Raw genomic sequence first — 21,927 nt, 5'->3', positions numbered from 1 at the left:
ATGCCTTTAAGTTTGTAAAACATCCTCTCTGTGTATAATACTCTATAAATATTTTATTAACACTGGCATCATCACAGAAGTTTTTCTGATTTATAAAACTGAGCAGAGCAGAACAGAGCATCTCCCCCTACTACAGCACAGTTGCAGGAGGCACCAGCAGTTCTGTTGTCAGTCACTGAAGAACACTGCGCTACAACAAGCTACCGAACAGCATTTTACCAAGTTTTAGAAAGTACTTACAGAGGATGCAGTAAAATTAGACAACTTTTCACTATATTACCCAAAAGCCTTGACTTACTATTCACATTTCAAGGCAGATTAAACAATATATACTGTTTCAAGAGCGCTTTAATAATAAACAATTAAAGGAGCTGAACAGTTCAAGAGATTGTCAATGGGAGTCATAACCTTGACTTCTAAGACAGCTTTGGATTCAGCAGAGGAGCTTCATTATTGCTGATACACCTGATGTAATTTCATTAACTCATCCATACTCCCTACTGTATAAACAGCTTTTATCAGCTCCCCCCACACACCTCAAATCAAAGGACGACCTAAACTGAAATAATCAGAGCTATCCATGACTAGCCCCCGATTCTTTGATATTTGGGAGAGAAGAACGGTATATAAAATGCTTAGCATTTACACAGCACTGGGAGTTTTTTGTTGATCAAAATCCTACTGTTGCAGTCACAAATATCTGATAAGGCACCACAACTTTTGTAGTACTAGCTTTGGGTAGAATCTTTACTTTCAGCTTCATAAATCACTGAATATTTATGACGCAATCATACAGCCTGTCAGCCACATGATCCATTTTGTCCTGAGACTGTCAAGAACAACATATTTATTAAGGAATTATAGTGCCATTTCTGCACTCAAATATTTTCTTCTGAAAGCACAGCCCTTCCCAATGAAAGCTTGTGGTGTGCCAACATGACAACACAGGTAAGCTTAGGTTGCTACTGACTTTCATGTAACTTTTTTTTTTTTTAACCAATAAAAACAGGCTCCAAGACTAACACAGCCTGCCACTTTTTATGGGCGTTAGGTAGACTATCACAGAAAGCAAACAGTATAGATAATACTTATCTTCCCCTAACTAGTAGTAAAAATACTTAATTCCAACAATGAAATATTATTAATATTCCAAACTAATTAGAGGAATTTCAAAATGCATCTGCTAGTAAGACGACATTTACAATATGAATACGAAAAAAACAAATTTTATATGCACTACCATGGGATTTACATATACCTGATAAAATACTACTTACTGTATTTTCAAAACACTGGGACCTTTCTAGAAAACTTACAGGGACTTTTTTTAAGGTAAAATTCACTCCCAGAAGTAAGAGGTGTGGCAAATAAAATGAAAGTGAATGCAAAATACAGGATACTCTGTAATCAGTATTTTCTCCTCATTATATTTATTTCTTCTTCATGACTGAAATGATCTCTTTCAAAGAAACGTCTTTTCTTTAGGAATGGGAGCTAGGAAAGAAACAAAATAACCAAGTCTAAGTTGCCAATCACCACTTTCATTGCCAATCTAGGCTTGATCAATCCCACCGAGAGGTTTGGGTTAACATCAAAGGCTGTGTTTCAACGAGACTTACACAAACTTAGCAAAAAGTATTTGGTTATATCACAGTCAGCTCCTAGTTAAACGTGTCTACCTGAATAAATGAACTTCAAGCTCAAATACAAGTCTAAAGGCAGACAGTGAAGCCTAACAAGGATGGGACCATAAATCCTGTGAATTCTATTCCAGTCAACACTCAAGAGCTAGATGACTCTCTCAATACACAACTAAGCTGACAAACTTTACCTGCAATCAGAAGTTTGATTTCTGACATGTAAGATTTTACAAATTGGTATTTTACTAATTGATATTTGCACAGAAATGAGAGGGGAAAAAAACGCATCCCCTTGATACACTTAAAAGAAGGAAATCCAACCAGTCACTGCTGGTCCAAATTAAAGCAAAACAAAACACACACTCAAAAAAAACCCACTTCAGTACACTTGTCCTAACGTAAACTGTAAACTCTCTAAAAGACATATAGAAAATAAATGAACAGCAGGAGTTATATTCATTTATATGTTGGCTCTTTATCACAAGTGAAGCTCATTTTCCCAAAAATGAGAATTGAAGTGGATGTCAAAGCAGCGTGAAAGCTTGGTTCTGGAGGACTGGGAGTTTCGTACGCTGGAAGGCTCAGCTCATTTCATGTATAGGGAGTAGCGGCAAAAAGCTAAGCGGAAGAAGAGTCTCAGAGGGCTAGTCATAAAGAGGGGCTTAGAACAGGGCTTTGACACATTAAGCTGTGTTAGGCAAGCAAAGAGCCTAAAATTTTCCTCCTTCTTCCACAGCTGGCACCTGTAGTTGTCTGTTTTCTGGACCTTGGCACCTTCTATTGCTTAAGCTAGGCAGGATACAGAGTTTGAGTAAAGCTGCCCTGAACTGCCCTGACAGGCCCGATCCCACACACGCTCCAAACACTGCTAGAGTGCATCTGTGGGAACAAGACTGCAGCTGCTAAGACTGCAATGAGATTTGTGTCACACTGTTACACAGCAGCCTAGATGTCAGGCCACTTCCCCAGGGAAAAAAAAAAAAAAAAAAAAAAAGAGGATCTGAATTTACTTCCCACTTCACATTAAATTCTAACTCTAATCTCCCATGTTCCAGGAATACACTTTAACTACCATAGCATAAGGTGAAGCTCTGCCATTGTACAGGAAAAAAAAAAAAAAGTAAGATTTAGAGGAACAGAAATGAGCTGCCCAACTTCTCTATCCAGCTGCCAGGGCGCTCATAGGAAATGTTGCAGTTCTGTAGGAAGCATCAGAGGTTTGAGTCCATATTCCAGAGGCTTTTTACACATATTATATTAGTCAGCTATTGGAGAAAATAGAAAGACAAGAAACAAAAATCTTAATGTGCCATAGCACATATAAAAATAAAAATTTTTGTAGACATCAGCTTTACTATCAAAAATATGTACAGAAAAAAAAAACAGAAACAAGTTTATAAACACCTTAAGAATGCAAACTTAAGAAAGAGCCAACATGTATCTGTCAAGAAAAGAATTTGCCAGCTCAGTTTGGTTTCTTTATTTGCAAGAGTAATTGCGTAACGGTAAGAAGGAACAAGTGAATAGGATATTAGAAAATAAGATGTAGAAGTTTTGATTCTTGGTTTACCACATGATGTTTATGTAAGCAAAGAAAACAGTCTCCGTGAAATGAAAAAATGGTGTACAGTTGCTTGACAAAACAATCAGAGTCTTTATTAGTGTGTCACTACAAGTGAGAGCACATTTCAGGAAGGCTCTTGCTATCCTGAACAAATTCCATTAGAAGACTTTCATTAATGAGTTGGATGCAGAAACATAAAAGTGTAGATGACAAGTTGGGAAAGATTTTAAGCCCTTTTGGGGACAGGAACAGAGTAGAGAAAGTTAATAAGAGAAGATTCTATACAGACAAACGTAAAGTACTACGCTCAGGAATAAGAAATCAAATGCACTAATATGAAATAGGAGATAATTGGCTAGGCAGCAGCATTGTGAAAAAGAAGCTGGAAGGCATGTGGACCGCAAAATGGATAATTTTGTTGGGAGGGGAAAAAAAAAAGGCAAGTGTTCTAAGGAGTATTAACAGTAATGTTTTATATATAAAAACCAAGTAGTATATATTATATCAAAAGAGAGGTAATTATTTCATCCTCTCCTATGTTCTGATCTGGATATTATAATAGTAAGATGGAGAAAAACTGAAAAGAGTCCAGGGGCAAGCAACTAGAATAATAGAGGTTTTGGGGGAAAAAAATGACCCACAACAAAATTTTCAGTTTATTTTCCCAAGAAAACAAAGAATTTGAAGGAAGCAGAAATGAAAGAAAAATAGGATGTTATGGTCTTGCATACTGCAGCCTTTTAAACTGTTAGAAAGGAACATTCATTACAATTTAGTTTTCCATGTCCACCGAGGCAAGAAACATGCACCTAGAGAGGTTTCATGTTCTCACTTGTTATCTTCTTGGGACTAGAAGATAGAAATACCCTAAAGCCTAAAGAAATATGGAGGTCATCCCCAATTTCTTAATTAACATGTTTGTTGCTAGGTGAGGAAAGTCCTCTCTTAGTAGTTGACACAGCAGCTATTTATTACCTGACAGCTACTGACCCTGAAACAACTGGAACTTAGAGGTCTATGGCTCAGCTCAGCAGACATCAGAAAAGAACGATGAATGAATGAATGAAGTTCGGCTTCAGCTCAACCTGGACAGCACTCCTTCTGGTCCCTTCATAAGCCAACAAAGCAAGAACAGTAACCAAGTGGCCCTAATCCCAAGCAACATAGCTAAGGAGGCTTGAACTTGTAGCTACAGAATATTCAGAGAGAAAGACCATCATCAAGCTGTGCTCTTTCTGGGTCCCAAGGACGTTTTTGCAGAACAGTCTAAACGTAACCATTTTTAGCAGTTCTTAATTACCTGCACAAAGAGTAACACACTACACTGCACAGGAGCATGCCCTTTTCTACACCCTGCAGGTCTGTGGAAAGATCATTATTAAATGACTCTACCCAATTACAGTACCATCCTGAACCATATGATCACACATTTTTAGTCTCATTCCCTAAGGAAAGCAGGCTTTCGAGGTCATGCTGTGTGCGTGCGCGCGCAGGTACATGCGTAAGCACACACCTGTCCATGCATGATAACTTTTGAATTCATTAACTAATTTCAAGTATATCTGACAGAGGGATAGCAGTCTCAAAGCTATGACTTTTCCACAAGTTGCTTCAGCTGTATACTTTTATGGAGACACTGCAGCACGAACTCAACAAGATAAATGGCCAGGAAATCAGGCTTCATTAGCTCTGTAGCTCACCGAACGCTTTGTTTCCATCTTTCTCTGGAATGAATCACAGTCCTGCTGCAGAGGACGTGGACTGTAGCAGCAGCCGTTTGTTGCGCCAGGTGAAAGGCATCACCTGGGAGAGGCAGCCAACTCCAGGAGAGAGGAGGCTGTGTCACAGATAGGTATTTCCAAAACCAACCTGAAAATTAGATTCCATCTCTGCCTGTGCCACAGGATTGCTCTATACAGTAGGCAAAACATTTAAGACAAACTTTGCACAGAGCATGAGTAATTTTGTGTTCCCCATCTTCTGGATACCCAACGTGGTAACATGCTATCTCACTCTAAGAATCAGTGGCACAAGAGACCATGGAAGTTGTACACACATGTGGTTAATATAATGCTCCAAAAAAATTAAGACCTATATATCTCAAATTGGGCACCCAGTAATCAGTGAATATTTTTGTCTTTCATCTTTCTATGTCTTACTGTCATTTACTAGCAGACAGACAGGAGTGGCTGGACACATACTTGTAAGTGTTTGTGAAATTCAGATACCATGGTGATGGGCATCAAAGAAACAATATATGCTTCCTCTAGGAACAGTAGTGTTATGAAACAGCAAGTAAGCCATAAGGCACATACCAAATGACAACAAAATAGCAAATTATCAAATAGCTACTCATTATGCAAGCAATGCTTTATTCTGCACAATAAAAAAGCAGAGTTCTTTCAGAGAAAAAAAAATACATCAATGAACATGCAAATGAGGACAAAGTAAGAACTACAGTTGGTATGAAACTATATTTTTCAAGCTAAGAGGAAGTTCTTGAGAATGCAAGTAAAATACTCAAAAATTACGCACGCACATGCACTATTTCAACTAATTTTGAATGGCAAATCCAATCTTTCCCTCCCAAATTTCCTTCACACAGCATGTCATTTGAGCTACATATTTTAGAACTACCACATACATCTTTGCCATTTCAGCTAAGTCAGTATTTAATAGGGGCTTGCAGGTTTTGTCTTCAATGTAAAACATTTTACCCTTGGTTTCAAAGATATCTGCTGGCAGTGAAGACATGGTCCTCTACTAGTATCTGGAGGAAGTGTGCGTTTCTCCTAAAACTGTGTCAAACTTAACAAAAATCTTCCCCTTTCTCATCCATCTCCTTCAAGGTATTCTGTTTTTTTTTTTTTTTCCCTAGTTCTATTTCCTGCTTTGCACCAGGATCATTTTCCTCGACTAGATTCACTCACCTCCCACTCAGACCTCCGATCCTAATGCCAGTCCCCTTAGACAGTAATTTCTTTTTGTCATATCCCTAGATCTGCCATTTCTATCCTACTGCCTTGAGTCTACTTCATGAGCCAAATCCCAGTTATCTCCTTTATTTCCTGACACCTCTCAGTTGTATGCTCCCATTACCTCTCACCAATGTCCAGTCCCAATTTTTCTTCCCAACCTTCTCTTCCGATCCCAGTATTTCCATATTCTGCAGATCTTATTTCAGACCCTTCACCTAACCGGTTCCATTTCTCTCACTGCACACTCTGCTTTCCTGTCAGACACTTCTTCCTATCCAAGGTCCAATTCCTTTCTCTAACAAACGGCGTTCAGCCTGGCTCTTCATATAAATTTCAATTTTCCATCTGTAAGTGAACTCTATCCCTTTTCTTCTCCTTAGATCACAGATCATGTCTCCTACACAGCCAGGTGCAGGGTTTTTTTTTTATCTCCTTAAAGTCTGTTTTCACCTATAAGCCCCTGGCTACTGCCAAGTTCTATCGCTGAATGGGACAGGATGTATGTTGTACACAAAGACTGAACATTTGGGGCTTGCTCACTCAAATCCATGGGAATGGCATGCACGCAATCTAGACAGAATGCATCTTTGCTGCATTCTCAGCAAAGATGAAATATTTGGAGATTACAGTTAGTAAGCCTTAAGCATATGCAAATCGATCTTTTTGAAAGGCTTGTATCCTGGCTAAATTCAGACGCTTTGTCATGCGAATGCCAAAAAACACATCCCTGGAATAAAATCCTTCACGCTTTTTCCACCAAATTTCAAGTGCTCTAAAGGAGACAGGTACTACAGGTTTCCACAGTAAAAGTTGCTATAACTTTTACAACACTGGAAAATTTATTTTTCTATTTGTCTAATTTTCAAAACCATCTAACACATTTCAGTTGAAATTTTACATGCACAGAAATTAAACAATTCAGCACATTATATATGTATAAATATATACTCTGCTGTATATTTATACATATATATTTTCTGTCATCATCTAGATTATATATACATACACACATATATACGCCAGTATAAATTTCAGTCCAAACAGTTCAAGTTTGTCAAAGTTATAAAAATCTTGTTTGGCTACTTTAATACTTGGTGATGTTATCATCTGCCTATAATTTAAGTAAAATGAATTATTAATATATACTGGTTTTTGTTAATTACTGTCTCCTCCAGCAAGATTTAATTATCTCTGAACCAAGCCCAAATCATGCTCACTACAGTGAACAGTATGTCTGCTGTACAAAATGGGTTTCAATGGGTTCCAGACGTAAGTCCTTACTCTTTAGTAGCAAAAGTTTGCTTAGCATTACAGAGGCTATGAAAGGTAGAATCAGACGTCTCATAACATTCACAATGAAGAATAAATGCAGGGAAAAAAAATTACTTTTGTGAGAAGACCAATTGAGTAGAGGAAGCAACACAGAAACAGAATTTTTTTTTTCCCCTTGGTTCTTGCCTTTCCAGCCCAATAAAGCACTTCAGCATATGCTTAAGTATACACAAACAAATAGCTCTGCTGTAAGCAATACACTTAAAAGGTTGGTATGCTTTGCAGCACTCTGCTACACTGAAGTTTGTTTCTACGGTCCATGGCAGCTATCATCGTGTCTGTCAGTGACCTGTTAAATCTACAGTGCAAGAGCAATTATTCTTGGTGGTCTGAATTATAGCATATACATTATTTGAAATGCCTTGATATGCCGTTGCATATATCTGCAAGATATAGAAGAGTACCTGAAGCATCATGATCAACAATAATTACTGAGAAATATTTACCATTTCCAGAAACTTGCCTTTTGTGCCCGTCCTTATTAAAAAATACATTCTTGTAAAACTGCAAATATTCTATGTTCACAGCATTCTCTCAACTTTTACATTAATTGTCATATGCAGTAGTGATATATTTTATAAGTTAGACCTAATGGATGAAAAATATTATGTAAACGTCATATCTAAATTTCGTAAAACTCTCTGGATTAAACTATGAGTTTGGGTGGGGGAGGAAGGGGAGAAGGATCAATATATCACCACCTGAAACTTGAAAAATTAGTTCACTATTCCCCGATGATAAGTATAAAATTTATCATTGATGGCAATAAATCTTAATATGTCTTATTTTTTAGGTAGCTTGCAGACATTAGAGTGGCAAGCAGTAATATAAATTCATGCAGTGCTCTTTCCAATTTTGAAAAAAACAAAAACAAAAAGTAACCTCTAGAAATCCACAAGTCCTTTAAAACCTTAGCAAATATCCTATGTCGGCTAAACAGCAGCAGAATCAAATGAGGAAAGCATTGGTCAGTTTTTCTCTACGGAGAACTCTATTGGCACTGACAAGAAAAATGACCGAAGTTGTGTAATCACTGCTTTCCTGCTTGGGAAGAGTTACCTATCAAAGCAGGCACCCTAACCATTCATATAAAGGATCCCAAAGGCCAGTCAACCAAAAAAGACTGGAGGAGAAGCAACAAAGGGGACACCTTGTGTTTCTTCAAAGCAGCAGCAAGCTAAGCAGAAAAGAAAAAAGAGAAAAATGCCCATCTTCCTTCATGCAGCCAACTGGCAGCGATCAAATGTGTGAGACATTACAAGTGGGGTCATGCAAAAAAAACGGAGGAAGAATACTATGTTAGGAGCAATCAAATATTCTCACTTTCTCTAGGTCCTCCCCTACCCCAAGCCGCAAAAAAATTGGTAACAACGTAGACGCAAGCAGTAAAAATCAGTTATTTTGATCATATAACCTTTCACATTAAACTAAATAGGAGTCTCCAGTCACCTGGCAAATTTTAAACAAAATCAGCATGTCTGCTGAGCCCCAAGGAGAGAAAGGCATCTTGGGAGAAACCTACTTTAGAGGACTGCTGAAAGATCAAGATAACTGAAGTCAAAACAGCTAATCTTTTCAGAATTTAATTTTACGACCTATGCCTTTTTGACCAGCTTTCTACATATATTTTCTAACTTAAACACTGTTAATGTCTATAGATACTACAATCTCAGAATGCCTGTAAAAGTGCTGTTTGAACGGGTATATAACTGAATACAAAATATGTATGGTCTGATCCTCCTTTCTCCGTGATTATCAGTTCACAGAGTTTTGCCACTCAGTGAAACGTTACCAGGTCCAACCTCCTAATTTGAGTTAATCCAATTTTAAGGAATAAGAGGAAAATCAAAAAGATATATTTGCTGTGAAGAGATAACAAAATAAGATGTTAAGAAAAATTGTACTTTTTTTTTCCTTTAACAATGTAGATGAGCCTTATTTGGCCGTGGCACAGCATGAGTAGCAGAAGAGCTATTGTCTAATATAACTTTCCCAGCCATTATGCAATAGGGGTGGCCTGAACCCAGAATTAAGTCACAACTGTTCCAGAATGGGAGGAAGGGGATAAAAACATTTATGATTTTTCTTTTTTCATCTTCTTTACACTTCACAGGTACTGTGCCTCCATTTTTAGTGTTTAACTTAGCTGTGCTGGACCTCTGTGCTATAAAATTTGATAGTGTTTTTCCTGAGTTCGTCTATCCACGCTTTGGATTTGTTGTTAAGCTACATAAAATATGTAATTTGCCTCCAAGGTCAGATGGGAGGGACAAAGAGAAAAAGCATAAAATGAACTCCATCTTTGGAACTGAAAACTTGCCAAGTGCTACTTTAAGTGACTTGTAAAACTTCATTTTATTTAATAGAAATTAAATAACCCCAAAAGATATAAATATTAAAGACAGTACACTACAAAAACATTTGGCCCTGCATCAGTCTGTAAAATATTACATCCTTGATTACAAGCAAACAAAATCTGAACAACACACACAAGTTTTCCACACTTGAAAAAAACTCTCCAAAAGACTTTTCACACACTAGTCCTGTCACTGGCACACATTCTCACGGGGAAGAAACATGTTCTATATAATTAGGTCATCCAAACTCAAAGTAGTATATATTTTTTTTAAATTATATTTACCCAACTATTATGAGTGTATTTAGGAGATCTGTTACTCACTACACATTTTAGATATTTAAAACCTAGAGGTGACATGGCAGAGTTAAGGTGCATGCTGTGTTCTAAAAACTTTCAAAATTCAAATTAAACATAATTACAATCCTGTTCTTCTTGATTAAATAAATAGTTGATATATCAGTCAAACATATATATTTTCTCTGTGGTTTTAAAATTAACACAATCCCATGCAGAAGTCAGAAAGTGGTTTATTTTTGTAGGGATATTTTATTTGATGACAAGTTTTCCAAGCAGAAACAAGAAGTCATGCATCACCCTGGGAGAAGCATTGCATGACTGCAGAAAAATATTGCAAGAAATCAAAAAAAAAAAAAAAAAAAGTAAGCACAGCCTTCTGGATGTCAGAAAGGAAGCGTATGAAAACGGCAATGATGGGATCTGATCTACTAGGAAGAAACTTGAAAAGATGCATTACAAAAAAAAAAAAAAAATCTGGAATGTAGACTATATAATGGCATTCCACAACCATAAGCCAAGTCTTTGGGCTTTTTTTTCTTTCTTGCTTTCTTTTTTGGAAAGGAAGGTTATGGGGAAGAAAATGATAGAGGAAAAGGCTGCTTCTAAGTTCTCACTTGTGTTTATCCGTAAGTAGATGCTACCCAAGAAGTTAGTGATCTGTCAAACCCATGATGTAAAAAAGAATCCACTTCAGTGTTTTATGTACGATAATCTATACATGAGCAATTCATATTTCCAGCTGTTAGTTATAATGAGTAGGAGACAAAGTGTATTTAAATCGAACAGCACCATCTAGCAGGCCCCCCCATAACTTTACTTCAGAGGGCAGTTACTGCTCGGCAATAGGTCAGGTTGGTAGGCTTGCCTTGAAATTTACTAAAGGATTTTTACACTGCATAAAATATTATTATGAGCTTTTTAAGAGCAAGAGTCGGGAAGAGAATCAGATAAAAAACAGAAAAAGTCTGAAAATATTTTCAAGTTTCAACCCTAGAATCGAAAAAGTTCAGTGTATCAGTGTATGGAGTATATCAGGTAGTTATTGCAGAGGAGAATTAAAAGAAATGCATGGGGCTACTGTTTGTAGGATCAGATGAATCTCATGTTCTCTTACCTAGTCCTGCAGTGCAATCCCATTGCTTACTTCAGAAACTTATCAAGTGTTTTGACAAACAACAGGAACTACATAGCACAAAAAAAGGGTTTAGTGCTGTAACTTCGCTACTCCCAATAACAATGTTTCACTTGGCCACCTAGGCAATCATTTTAAAACGATTCATACAGTGGGACTAAGAAGTGCCACCAGTTGATTAGATTTTAGTGCCCAAGTTCTGTCTCCCACTCTATCTCCATAATTAACATTTCGTGCCAACGCTGCCTTTGCCTTCCTATTACAAAGTTACATATAATATTCCCAAACATAAAACAGAAACAACGTTTTAAGTTTCTCCTAGCATCTCCCTCTCCTCTAGTAACAGAGATGTCTGGCCTGTTACTGTTCCAGGAAGCAGGCATGCCAGTCTCTGGAATTAGGAAGTCTCCAAAACACTGTAGCAAGGAAAACTTTTAGGTGAAGGTTCAAGACAAACTGCCTGAAGGAAAACTCATCAGTCATGCCTGGACTATTCATTCTCATGTTAAACGCAATTCTGAAGCAATGCTATTTTTGCAGAAGATACATGCGAATATTATTTCTGGTTGGCGGTCTCCTGACTCTCCCAGCAGCTTTACCGCTACCTTCTACAGGCTGCAGCAGACTTAGTAGCCTTGACCAGGCTAAAGCCACCTATTATACACTTCCTCCTCCCCCTCCGCTGTATTCAGCTCATCACACATGGGCTTTTCCTCCTCCTTCACAACCACCACCTCCTGTCTGTGCTAAACCAATCCCAATAACGCAAAGCAAAGCTGCAACTACAGTGAACTTAAAGAGACACTATCTATGCAAAAGTCATTTTTCTTGCTAAATATTTTGCACCTACTATAACTGCAAGTAATGTATAAGGTTATAGTATCTGAAGGAAATAACCCCCAAACCCGACAACACTGTTTATTGCCCCATCACTGCCACTCTATTTACTTTGGGCATTGGGCTGCATGTGCTGCATTGTCAGTTTTCACTGTTTCTCATATGCACTGCCAGTTTCCCCCAGTCTGAAGAGTTTTATTTTTTCTCTCTTGTGTATGTTCAAATAAAGAAACCCCCAGACCGCTTTAAAAGATTTTATTCATATTTTCAAAATCACAGTGCCAGCACCTACAAAGTAGCTCTTGCAGGCTCTTCCAGCGTTGGCCAATTTTGACCAAATTCTAGTGTTTGGTGTCCCTTTAACACGCGCGTACGGGAGATGCAAAGGCAAGGAAGCCCTCCTCCCCGTGAGGAAGCGCCTGCCTTCTCCATCAGATTGTCACTAGCCGGACTGGGGCACCACAACACTGCGTGCGCCTACAAGTACCGAGACACACAGCCCCGCCGCGGTGCCCCCCGCCCCCTCCCCCCCCGAAAAACCCTTCTGCTTCCCCTGCAACACCTCTGTTTTTCACGGGCAAAACGGATAAATAAACAAACAAAAATAAATAAATAAATAAGCGAATCGATCAACACAGCACCGCTCTCCCCCGTCTCCCGAAACACAACATCCCCCGCAAGTAATCCCTCCCCCTACTCGCTGTAACCCCATTTTAACTCCCGCAGAACAATGCGCCGCACTCCGGGCCCCCTCCGGCCCCGGCCCCGGCCCGGCCCCGGGCACCGGCAGGGGCACGGCGGGGCCGGCCGCGCCGGGGAGCAGCAGGGCAGATGGGCAGGGGGCAGGGAGATACGCGGTGCCGATAAAAAGTTGAGAGCCGCAGAGTTACAAAGCGGCGGCGGCGGCGGGAGGCTCCCGCTCCCCGCCCCCGCGGGCGCCCGGCCGCCCCGGCCCCGCAGCCAGGCCGGCGCTCTTTGTTGTTACCAAAGTTGTCCCGACCCCTCGCCCCGCCGCCAACACCCCCCGGCCCGGCCGCGCCGCCCCGGGGGGCAGCGGGCGCCCGGCGGCGACTCCGCCGCCCGCCCCGCTTCCCGCGTCCGCGCCCTCGCGCGCCGGGGGCTCAACGGCCGCCCGCGCCGCGGACCGGCGGAGCGGCGGAGCGGGGGAGGGGTCCGCGCGGCACCACCTGCGCCCCCCGCGCCCGGCCCGCCGCCTCTCCCCAGCGCCGCGCTCAGCGACCCCCTGCCGGCGCCCCCCCGCCGCCGGCGCCCCCCGCGGCGCTGGGGCCGGGGCCCGGGCTCCCGCGGCCCAGCGCCGCCCGCCGCCCCGGGCCCGCGGCCGGCCGGCCGGCCGGCCCCCGCCGCTCCCCACGGGCTCCCCCCTCCGCGCCCGGAGCGCGCACCCGGCCGCATCGCCCGCCAGCAGGAAAGTTACTTTGTGCAAGGTATGTGCGTGTGTAGGGTAGGCGCCCCCCGCCCAGTCCGGCTGTGCGGTCCGGCGGGCTGTACTCACTTCTCCCTGGCCTGGCTGTCGGACGGGACGCTGCTGTTGCTCTTGCCTTTGCCGTACATGCCTGCAGAGAGCTCCGACTGTCACGCACCTGTCAACCCATCACAGCCTCCCCGGGAACAGCCCCGTCACCATGGAGACGCTGCCACACACACACGCCATTGGCCCGCCGCGCGGGCGGGCACACCCCCCGCGCCGTGATTGACAGGCGGAGACCAGGACGGGCTGCTCCCTCCTCCTCCCCGCTCCCCCCACCCCCTCGGCTCCTCCTCCCCCCTCCCCGCTCGCGCTCTCCCTTCCCCGGCGCAAGGGGGAATTAGAAACGGTTCTAGAAGGATTTTAAACAACTGGCTGTTCCGAGCGCGCGCCACCCGCCCTCCGCCGCTGCCGGCGAGGGAGAGCGCGAGGGAGAGAGGGAAAGTGCGGACTGGACTCGGCAGGCAGCAGCGCCAGGCGGCTCCCAGCCTGCCCGCCGCGGCTCAGCCAGCCGCACAGGCCGCCGCGCCTGCCGCCCTCCCCCCGCCGGCCCCCTCCCCCGCCCGCTCCCCTCAGCCCGCCGCGCACCGCGCTGCCGCCTCCCGGCCCCCGCGGGCCGGGCGCAGCCGGCGCGGAGTCGCCGCCGCCACCACCACCCCGGGGCGGGGGGGAACCTCTGCGCCCCGGCGCGGGGCTGCGCCAGAACCCCCCCCCCCCAGCAGTGCCGGGCTCCCAACCGCCCCCAGCCGGCGCGGGGGGGCCGCGGCCGGCAGGGCGGCCCGCCCCAACGCGCGCTGCCCCCGCGGGCCGCCGGCGGGCACCGGGCGCGCCGGCAGGGCCGGGCTGGCACGGCCAACCCCCGGCGGGCAGGGCTCCCCAGCGAAAACATCCACGCTCGGATGGCCAGAAGATAACTTAGGCTTCGTGTGCTAGAGCGGAGACCGGCGGCCTTTAACTGCCTTGGAGGGTGGGAGGAAACGTTTCCTGAACCAAAACAGTGTGTCTTAGAAAAGCTTTAGGGAGAAAAGAAAAGAAAAAAAAAATCATGGAAAGAAAATGCAAGGAAATGCTTTGATTTTTTTAAAGGTACATTGCAAATAATCGCATGCTTCAGGGGGATGGCAGGAAAAGATCCACCACCGGGGCCATTCACTGCTTGGGTTTTTTGAAGTATCCCAAAGTCACGGGCTCAGGACCTTTTTTGCTGTAGCTACACAAATATAGGCCTAATTTTGCAGATTTTCATACATGCATATCTTTATAAATACATGACTACTCCTTAAACTCACTCATGGGTAACCAAGGGGGCTTTTGGTGTTTAATGTCAAGCATTCAGAGTGCATTTTGGTCAGGCCGTGTTGTAAATATACCCACCTCTCCGCTGTGTTTACAGGCAAAGGTCACTATCGTTAAGTGCCACACAAAATTTGAGGAGGGAAGTTGTATAAGACATAGACCACCAGCATCTGTTTATCATTGTTAGAGCTGCAGAAAAAAATATCCTCTGGATTTTCAGCTGCTAGAGTGAAAGAAACAATTGCTGAGGTGAAATTGGTTTGGGGAGATTAAGAGAGTATTAATGAGCAACTGGAACAAATTAGGGACAGAGTAGTACAGACAACAGGAAGGAGTAAAATGCAAAAAGAGTCCTACATCCTTGTCATTACACAAGTACCGTTCCCTATCATAGACCCTGTTTTTGTACGAGGTTTATGCTTTTGCAACTAAGTAATAATTTATCAGGTTAAAGCCTACTACAACAAAGGCCATTTTATACCGAGGTTGTTTGTCTGTCTTAGGCTTTTGCCCCACTGTATTTTTTTACATTAACAGGTCGGTGGGACAAAGTAGTTGAAATGGGTCTAGTGAAAGAAGTGAAACAGGCTCTCTATTCAACCAGCTGCCAGTATTCACCCCAGGCCTCCACATCTTTGCCAGACCAGTGGTCCTGTTTACTTGCAAGTTACACCACTGAAACCAGAGAAAGAATGGCAAGCAAGGTGGCAACAAAGAGTTATGGTGGGAGCAGAAAATAAGTGGGAAATGACAGGAGAAAATGAACATGAAAGAAGTGGAATGCTAGGACAGGAGAAGCTAACAAAGGAAAAAAGGAAATGTAAATGACCGTAGGTGCGAATAGATAAAGGAAATAAATTACAAGAACAATGCACAATGAATTTGGGTGCTAGAAGAGGGAAAGGGCTGTAAAGAGAGAAGCTGAGAAGGGCACATCAATGAAGACTGAACTAAAGGGACATAATTTGCCCTCATTCATACCAAATAATACTTACATATCTCGTACCACGGAGTTCACATGAGAGCTAGTCAGGTGACTGTATGCAGTGTGAATACGGGTAGCAGAAAATGGTACAAAGAAAGAAAGGCAGAGAAAGAATCAGGACAGAGAACAAAGAAGGACTTGGGTTATGAGTAAAATACAAAAAATAGGAGTAGCTGAGGGAAGAAAAAGAGTGAACATGGATATTCTCAGGCAAACACACACAGGATAGTTGACACTTACTTTGGTGCAGAATCCTCGCCATCCAGAGTACAGTTTTCATCTAAATATTTGCTTGCGTTTGTGGAACAGCTGTTATCAACCTGTCAGATATGTTGGCCATCTCCTTTTAGAGGCTTTATGCTGCCACCCATCAGCCATAGGATCAGCATGATTTTCACATGAAATCGGTAACAATAGTGAACTCATTCCTGGCCTAGGGAGTCTTCTTCGGGTCTTCTTTTTTTTTTTTTTGGTGCAGAAATTCTTGTTGGCATATGTGAAATGGTTTGGTTTTCCTCAGTAGTTTGGACTGATTTGTTGGTGGTTTGGGCAGGTGGGGGTTATTCTGAGAAGATGGCTACATCAGTGTTGTCAGTCTTGTATGGGGAAAAGTTCTCCCAGAAAAGAACGATGTTGAGGTGCTAAAGATGAGATGAGATTGTTCTAATGCCCTTTGGATATTCATTCCATAACAAGATTTCCACAGCTGAAAATGCCTCGTTCCCGTTTTTCTTGTGAGTTATGTTGGTGTGAAGGACTGCCAACGCCTTAAATGTTCATAGATCAAATTCTGATTTGGGGGACTAATTCAGGCAGAGTGGAATGAACTTTGAGAGGGTAGGAATGGACACCCAGAAATGACCAGGAGGAGTCTGTCCCCAATAATAATTTTGTTGCAAGGTCCACAGCCCCTTCTCCTTACAGGTCTGGTTCCCAAACTACCACTAACATTCAAATGATGAGTCTTTAACTTTGCTTAGAGATCCTTCAGTGGAAAATACAGAAATGGTACTAGTACTTATTTATTATGAATATGAAAAATAGAGCTTAAGAGAGAATGAAGGCACTCGTAGGACTTTGTTGTAGCTCTGCCAGGCTAATGTTACAGCTGCCTTTGCAAGAATGGTATCATGCTGTATTAGCTATCACTACTGTGCAAACAAAACATTATCACGTGGATACAAAAGTTTGGTTAGTAAACAGATAAATTAACATGAAAACATCCAAATAGTCCTATGAAGTTTTATATCGTTAGTTCTTTTTTTAAAATATTTATGCACATACAATATCTGTGTGTCTGTGCTCTTGCTCAAATCATTTTGAGCACAAACACTGCTCTTAGAAGCAGCAATTGCATCACATGGGGCTAATATTGTAATTATTGAGATTTAAGGCACATATACTGAGACAAATTTAGGTTTCTAATATCAGAAATGAAGATCCAATGTTTGTTAAAAAGAGGGATGAAGGGGTGGCTGTACTTTAAAGCTTCTCAGTCCAACACTGGAAAGGAATTCACAATGTATTTTTAGAGTGTTATAAAAAATCTCTTACATAATGCTGATTAATTCTTAGGTTTTAGGGAAGAGCACTGGGCTTTGTGTATGAGAGTGTTGACCAGCTAAGCCACTGAAAAAGGCTGGTTTGGACTGGATTTTTTTTAACTTCTTAGATAGAGAAAGCTGCAATTATTCAATTATTACAAGATTTTGCTTTTGTTTGGGCGTGTATGAATATTTTTCTGGAAACTGTATCTTATTCTTGGAAGTCTTTATCATTTTAAAACATATGCTATGTTATATCACCCTGTCTGAGATATAGGATAGCTACAAACTGTTTTTTTTTCTCTCTCTCTTACTGCAGCTAGTTACATTATGGATTAATGTTAAGAATGTCTGCAGTGAAACATTGTGTGGCTGCATCAGAGTTACTTATGCAATGTTACTTATATTTTAGAATCATGACTTTCCTCATAGAGTAATATATATAATCAATGAATAGTTCTGCCCACTGTGTTGATTTTCAAAATCATCAATTAATCTAGCTGACTGGTTTCAGACAGTTTTTAACAAGGGTCTATTCAGGATGTTATTAAGTCATGAGATAGTACTCCCTTATTTTAATTCTGGTTATATATAGTTATTGTTTTGTAGCTGGAAAGATTTTTTTGCCAAGATATCATGAGAAAGAGAAGCTTTTGCTTGGTGTTTTTCAACAGATATGTGACCTGGCAGCCTTGAAGCCTTTCCCAAGATTCCTTCCTCCTTCCATAGGCTGTTTAATTTTTCTGTGGAGTTTCTAACTATGAACCTCACTTTGCAATCTTTCTTTCTTGTGCCATACAGATGAATGAGAATTGCTCAGGTGAGTCTGAGCAGCCCTGAATTGTTATTAGAGAATGAAGACGGGGGGAATATATGGGTCAGAAGTGTAAAACAAAAGTTTTTTTTGTCTCTGTCTTCCAGTTGGGAGGAAATAAAAATCTGGTGAATATAGCTCGGTGGTAGTGAGAGCAATGTAGTAAGACAAGTCTCAAAGACAAGGCCCATTAATAACCATTTTGCCACCCAGATCTCCTGCCAGCACAGCTCCCTCTTTCGCTCCATATCTTTTATAGGTGTTCCTGCAGTACCACTGGAAGGAGTCTCCACCACCACAGATAGATAGTTAATACTTCTCTGCAGCGTTTAGTTGCCTGAATTCTTTTACGCCAAAGGACACTTGTCCTGCGAGATGCAGTGCAGTTCTCTGAAGGGAGCTGGGGGCATCTTTCAGCATAGAGCTGCAGGACAGGGAGAAGAGAAGCAATTCTGTACTCTGAAACTGGCTGGAAGAATTTGCAATCTGCTGTAATTTCCTCTGGAACGTGATCTGTCCTTGCTTTCTCATCCTCATTGTGCCCATTAAACCTAAGTCATGGCCTTGCTTCCTCTTTGCACTTTCTTTTTCCTATAAGACCTATGACCACAATTTCCTTCCGTCTTTGGAGAGGAAGACAGGACTCTTTGCAGCCTCCTGTTACATAGTTCGTCCATGGAAGGGCCACGTACAAGCTGAATATGTTTAGCTTCGAAATAAAACTGGATATGAATAAAATCATCAATGGTTTAGTGCTCTCACTGACAGTGGTATGGTTGCTTACACCTCTAATCAAATCTGTACTCTGGCTTCCAGTTTGTGTCCAAATGCAATTCAAAATACTGGAAATTGTCTTTAAAGCACTCCGTGACACACACTATGAATCTTAGTTCATACACAGGAAATAAGCACTTCTGTGAGTAGTGGCTTTCTCCATCTTAGTGCTTATGACTGGTTTCATTGGTGTTTTATGTGGTTCCAGATCTCACTGGTGCTATTTGCACAGGAGAGGCTTTCGCAGCATGTCTCTCCCTGTCCCATACACACGTGCTCACCTGTATGCGTTCTCTGGTGTCAGTAAGGGCTGAACTCACATTGCCTGCCTTGTAGAGAAGCTCAGCTGCAGTCTCGCTCTTGTTCCCAAGTCATACATTTTCAATTATATAACTAACATTGCTACCTTTTTGTCGTATTTGGTTGATACCTCCAGTGGGTTAAATTATGACTGACATGTACATAAACATATATGCCATGTGTGATTACCCTCATTACTTTAGGTAATATGGCTAAAACCAGTCTGAGTGTTTTAAGATATCAGACTGAAATTACATGTTACCAGACAACTCAGTCTGTGAAAAAATAGCAAGCCTTAGTTATTATTTGACCCTGCTTGAGCAGGGGGAGTGGACTAGATGATCTCCAGAGGTCCCTTCCAACCTCAACCATTCTGTGATTCTGTGATTAATCATTTGAAAGAGAGCTGATAGTCATCATTGATGGTCCAATGATGTGTCGCATCAGGAATGTGCTTCTATGCATTGTATGTGCCAAAAACTGGAAAAAAACAGCTTGAAAACTGGGGCTATATGACCTTCATTGGATGGATGTGAGGCTAACTTGGACTCCAGTCCTCCACAAAGCTCCACATGGGCAGACCTGTCTTTGCATGATGTGGGTAAGACCTTACTGCTACAGTGCCCTAGCTTCCACTAGGCTATGTTGAAAAAATCCCAGAAATGACATTAACAGAATCAAAAAAGCCTCCATTGTTTTTATTTTCAGGGTCGCTACACCCAGCAATATGTTACAGAAAAAGGATGAACCCAGTATGGAGTAGCTGGCAATTCCTGAGTTGATTTGATACATGCAGACTGCTGTCAACTTCAACAGGCTTGTTCAACACAGTAGCCATTCATTTCTTTTGTTTTTTAGGATTAGCCAAAATGCAATTTTGTGAGGGTATCCCGATGACATTTCACATCATGGATTGTTGGCCTGACGTTGCACAGGTGTATCAGAGGGAAAAGTTTAACTTTAGCCAATAATTAGTCATGACTAGGACAAATAACCTCTTCAGAACTCTCAAGGTTTTTACATTTATTAAACTCTGCTCATAAAAAAAGATTCTAAAGCAAGCTGTAGCACTCAAAGTGAAGATCTGGGGAAATAAATGGCCAAAGCTATCATACTGTGACAGCTTTGGCAAACCTTTACACAGTTTTATAAAACAAATACATGTGATGTTCAGTTCCCTGGGTAGCTCTTCCCCATTAGATGTTCATACTTAATATAAAAGATGAATAAAATGGTTCTATCTCTCCATATATTTACTTAGCACATATTGGTGAATTAAATATCATCCCAGTAGTGTACCACATCAGCCATGCCATATCAACATATTCAAACATAACAGTAGCTTTGTGGAACTTATTCTGTCTTCTCTGATGTTTATAACCTGTGGAGGATAGAGATCATTTCAGTTTGTGTTATGGGCTTAATATTCAAAGGAGCTAACTTCTCTGGATCTCAGAAATCATAGAAAATAAAACCATCATTTCCAGGCTGGCTCTTCTTCTTGAGAAGTGTAAAGTGCACAAGTGAACTCTGATATCTGAGCCTTTATTTAATTTGCTTTTAATACCAACATTTCAGCATTTACTTTTTCTACTTTTACAAACTGTTGGAGATTTTCATGTTCCGTGAAGAACAGATATGTTGAAAACTGGCTAAAATTTCACCCTGTTTTGGATTGGACCTGGGGCCCAGGGAAAGGGTGATGATGATTAAAAACACTGGCACATACCAAATCGAAGCTGTACCAGATCTGACTGATTGTTTAACAACTGGCCAATAGCAGTGCTAAAAGTAAAAAAGAAAACCACATTCAGAAATGGACTGATTAATAAAACACTTGAAGAGATTTGTACTTACATATGTTCTGTTTCTCTTAAACTTCCACCAGATCACAGATTCATAAACCAAAGCTTTGGGGAATGTAATCCACAAAGCATACAAAAAAATCCTGCAAAATAACAAGGAAAATTGATTCAAATGCCTGATAGTATATGGAATCATGAAAAAAAAAAAGTAAGATAATATTGCCTATTGCTCACTGAGGCTTTCACTGAACCAAAAGTATATGGAACCTTTTTATTTCTCAGTTCAGGTAGTGTGCACTGGAGAACTTACATTGTTGCTATTCTTCTGATTTTCATGGGTAGCTGGCAGATATGAAGAACGGAGTTCTATAGCAAATTCAGTCCCTATTACAACCGTGTGCTACAAACACAATTACATCAGGGGAACCAAACTGCAACCCTTCATTCTGTGTTCTCTAGACTAAAGAGCAGTAAAGCAGGGTTGTAACGGGGCATGGGCAGAGTCACAGCCCTGAGAATGCACTAGCCTGGGAGGGAAACCCTTTGACTGTGTCTTCTATGATAACAGTACAGAGGGACTGTGAAGATAATTCCCTGTTTAGGTTCCTCTTTAATTGAATGCTTCTTGGTTTCTATTTTGACTAGGTAAACAGGTAAAGGGCAAGCATATTCTGTAATGTTAACACACAAATATAGTTTTAGAGGTTTGTTTTGTTTTTGTGCAGCAGATGATTGTTTTGTGAGACAGAGCCTCTTATAGAAACCAGACTATTACTTGTATTCT

The 21,927-nt window shown here is 41.6% G+C and overlaps 1 protein-coding gene and 1 long non-coding RNA gene across 4 annotated transcripts in view; both read right to left on the bottom strand.

The window, feature by feature from the left end:
* The window catches only part of LOC104152973 (single-stranded DNA-binding protein 2), a 189,380-nt gene extending 175,571 nt beyond the window's left edge, over nt 1-13,809 (bottom strand). For 2 of the 3 annotated variants that reach the window (XM_068926345.1, XM_068926344.1), the window contains exon 1: nt 13,653-13,799. In XM_068926345.1, coding sequence (XP_068782446.1) covers nt 13,653-13,711 — 59 coding nt within the window. In that variant the 5' untranslated portion in view covers nt 13,712-13,799. Of the gene's footprint in view, nt 1-13,652 lie in introns of all 3 variants that reach the window. The other variant, XM_068926343.1, reaches the window with a different exon arrangement.
* Nucleotides 13,810-20,021: 6,212 nt separating this feature from the next.
* On the bottom strand, nt 20,022-21,662 carry LOC138064241 (uncharacterized). The gene is made up of 3 exons (XR_011137518.1): nt 21,454-21,662; nt 21,196-21,286; nt 20,022-20,719 (listed from the first exon to the last, which is right to left on the bottom strand). It is a non-coding gene; the product is annotated as an uncharacterized lncRNA (long non-coding RNA).
* Between the last annotated feature and the right edge of the window lie 265 nt (nt 21,663-21,927).

This window comes from Struthio camelus, chromosome W (genome assembly GCF_040807025.1).
Source record: "Struthio camelus isolate bStrCam1 chromosome W, bStrCam1.hap1, whole genome shotgun sequence".
In the NCBI taxonomy this organism is placed as follows: Eukaryota; Metazoa; Chordata; class Aves; order Struthioniformes; family Struthionidae; genus Struthio; species Struthio camelus.
This window is presented reverse-complemented; position numbering and strand designations above follow the sequence as displayed.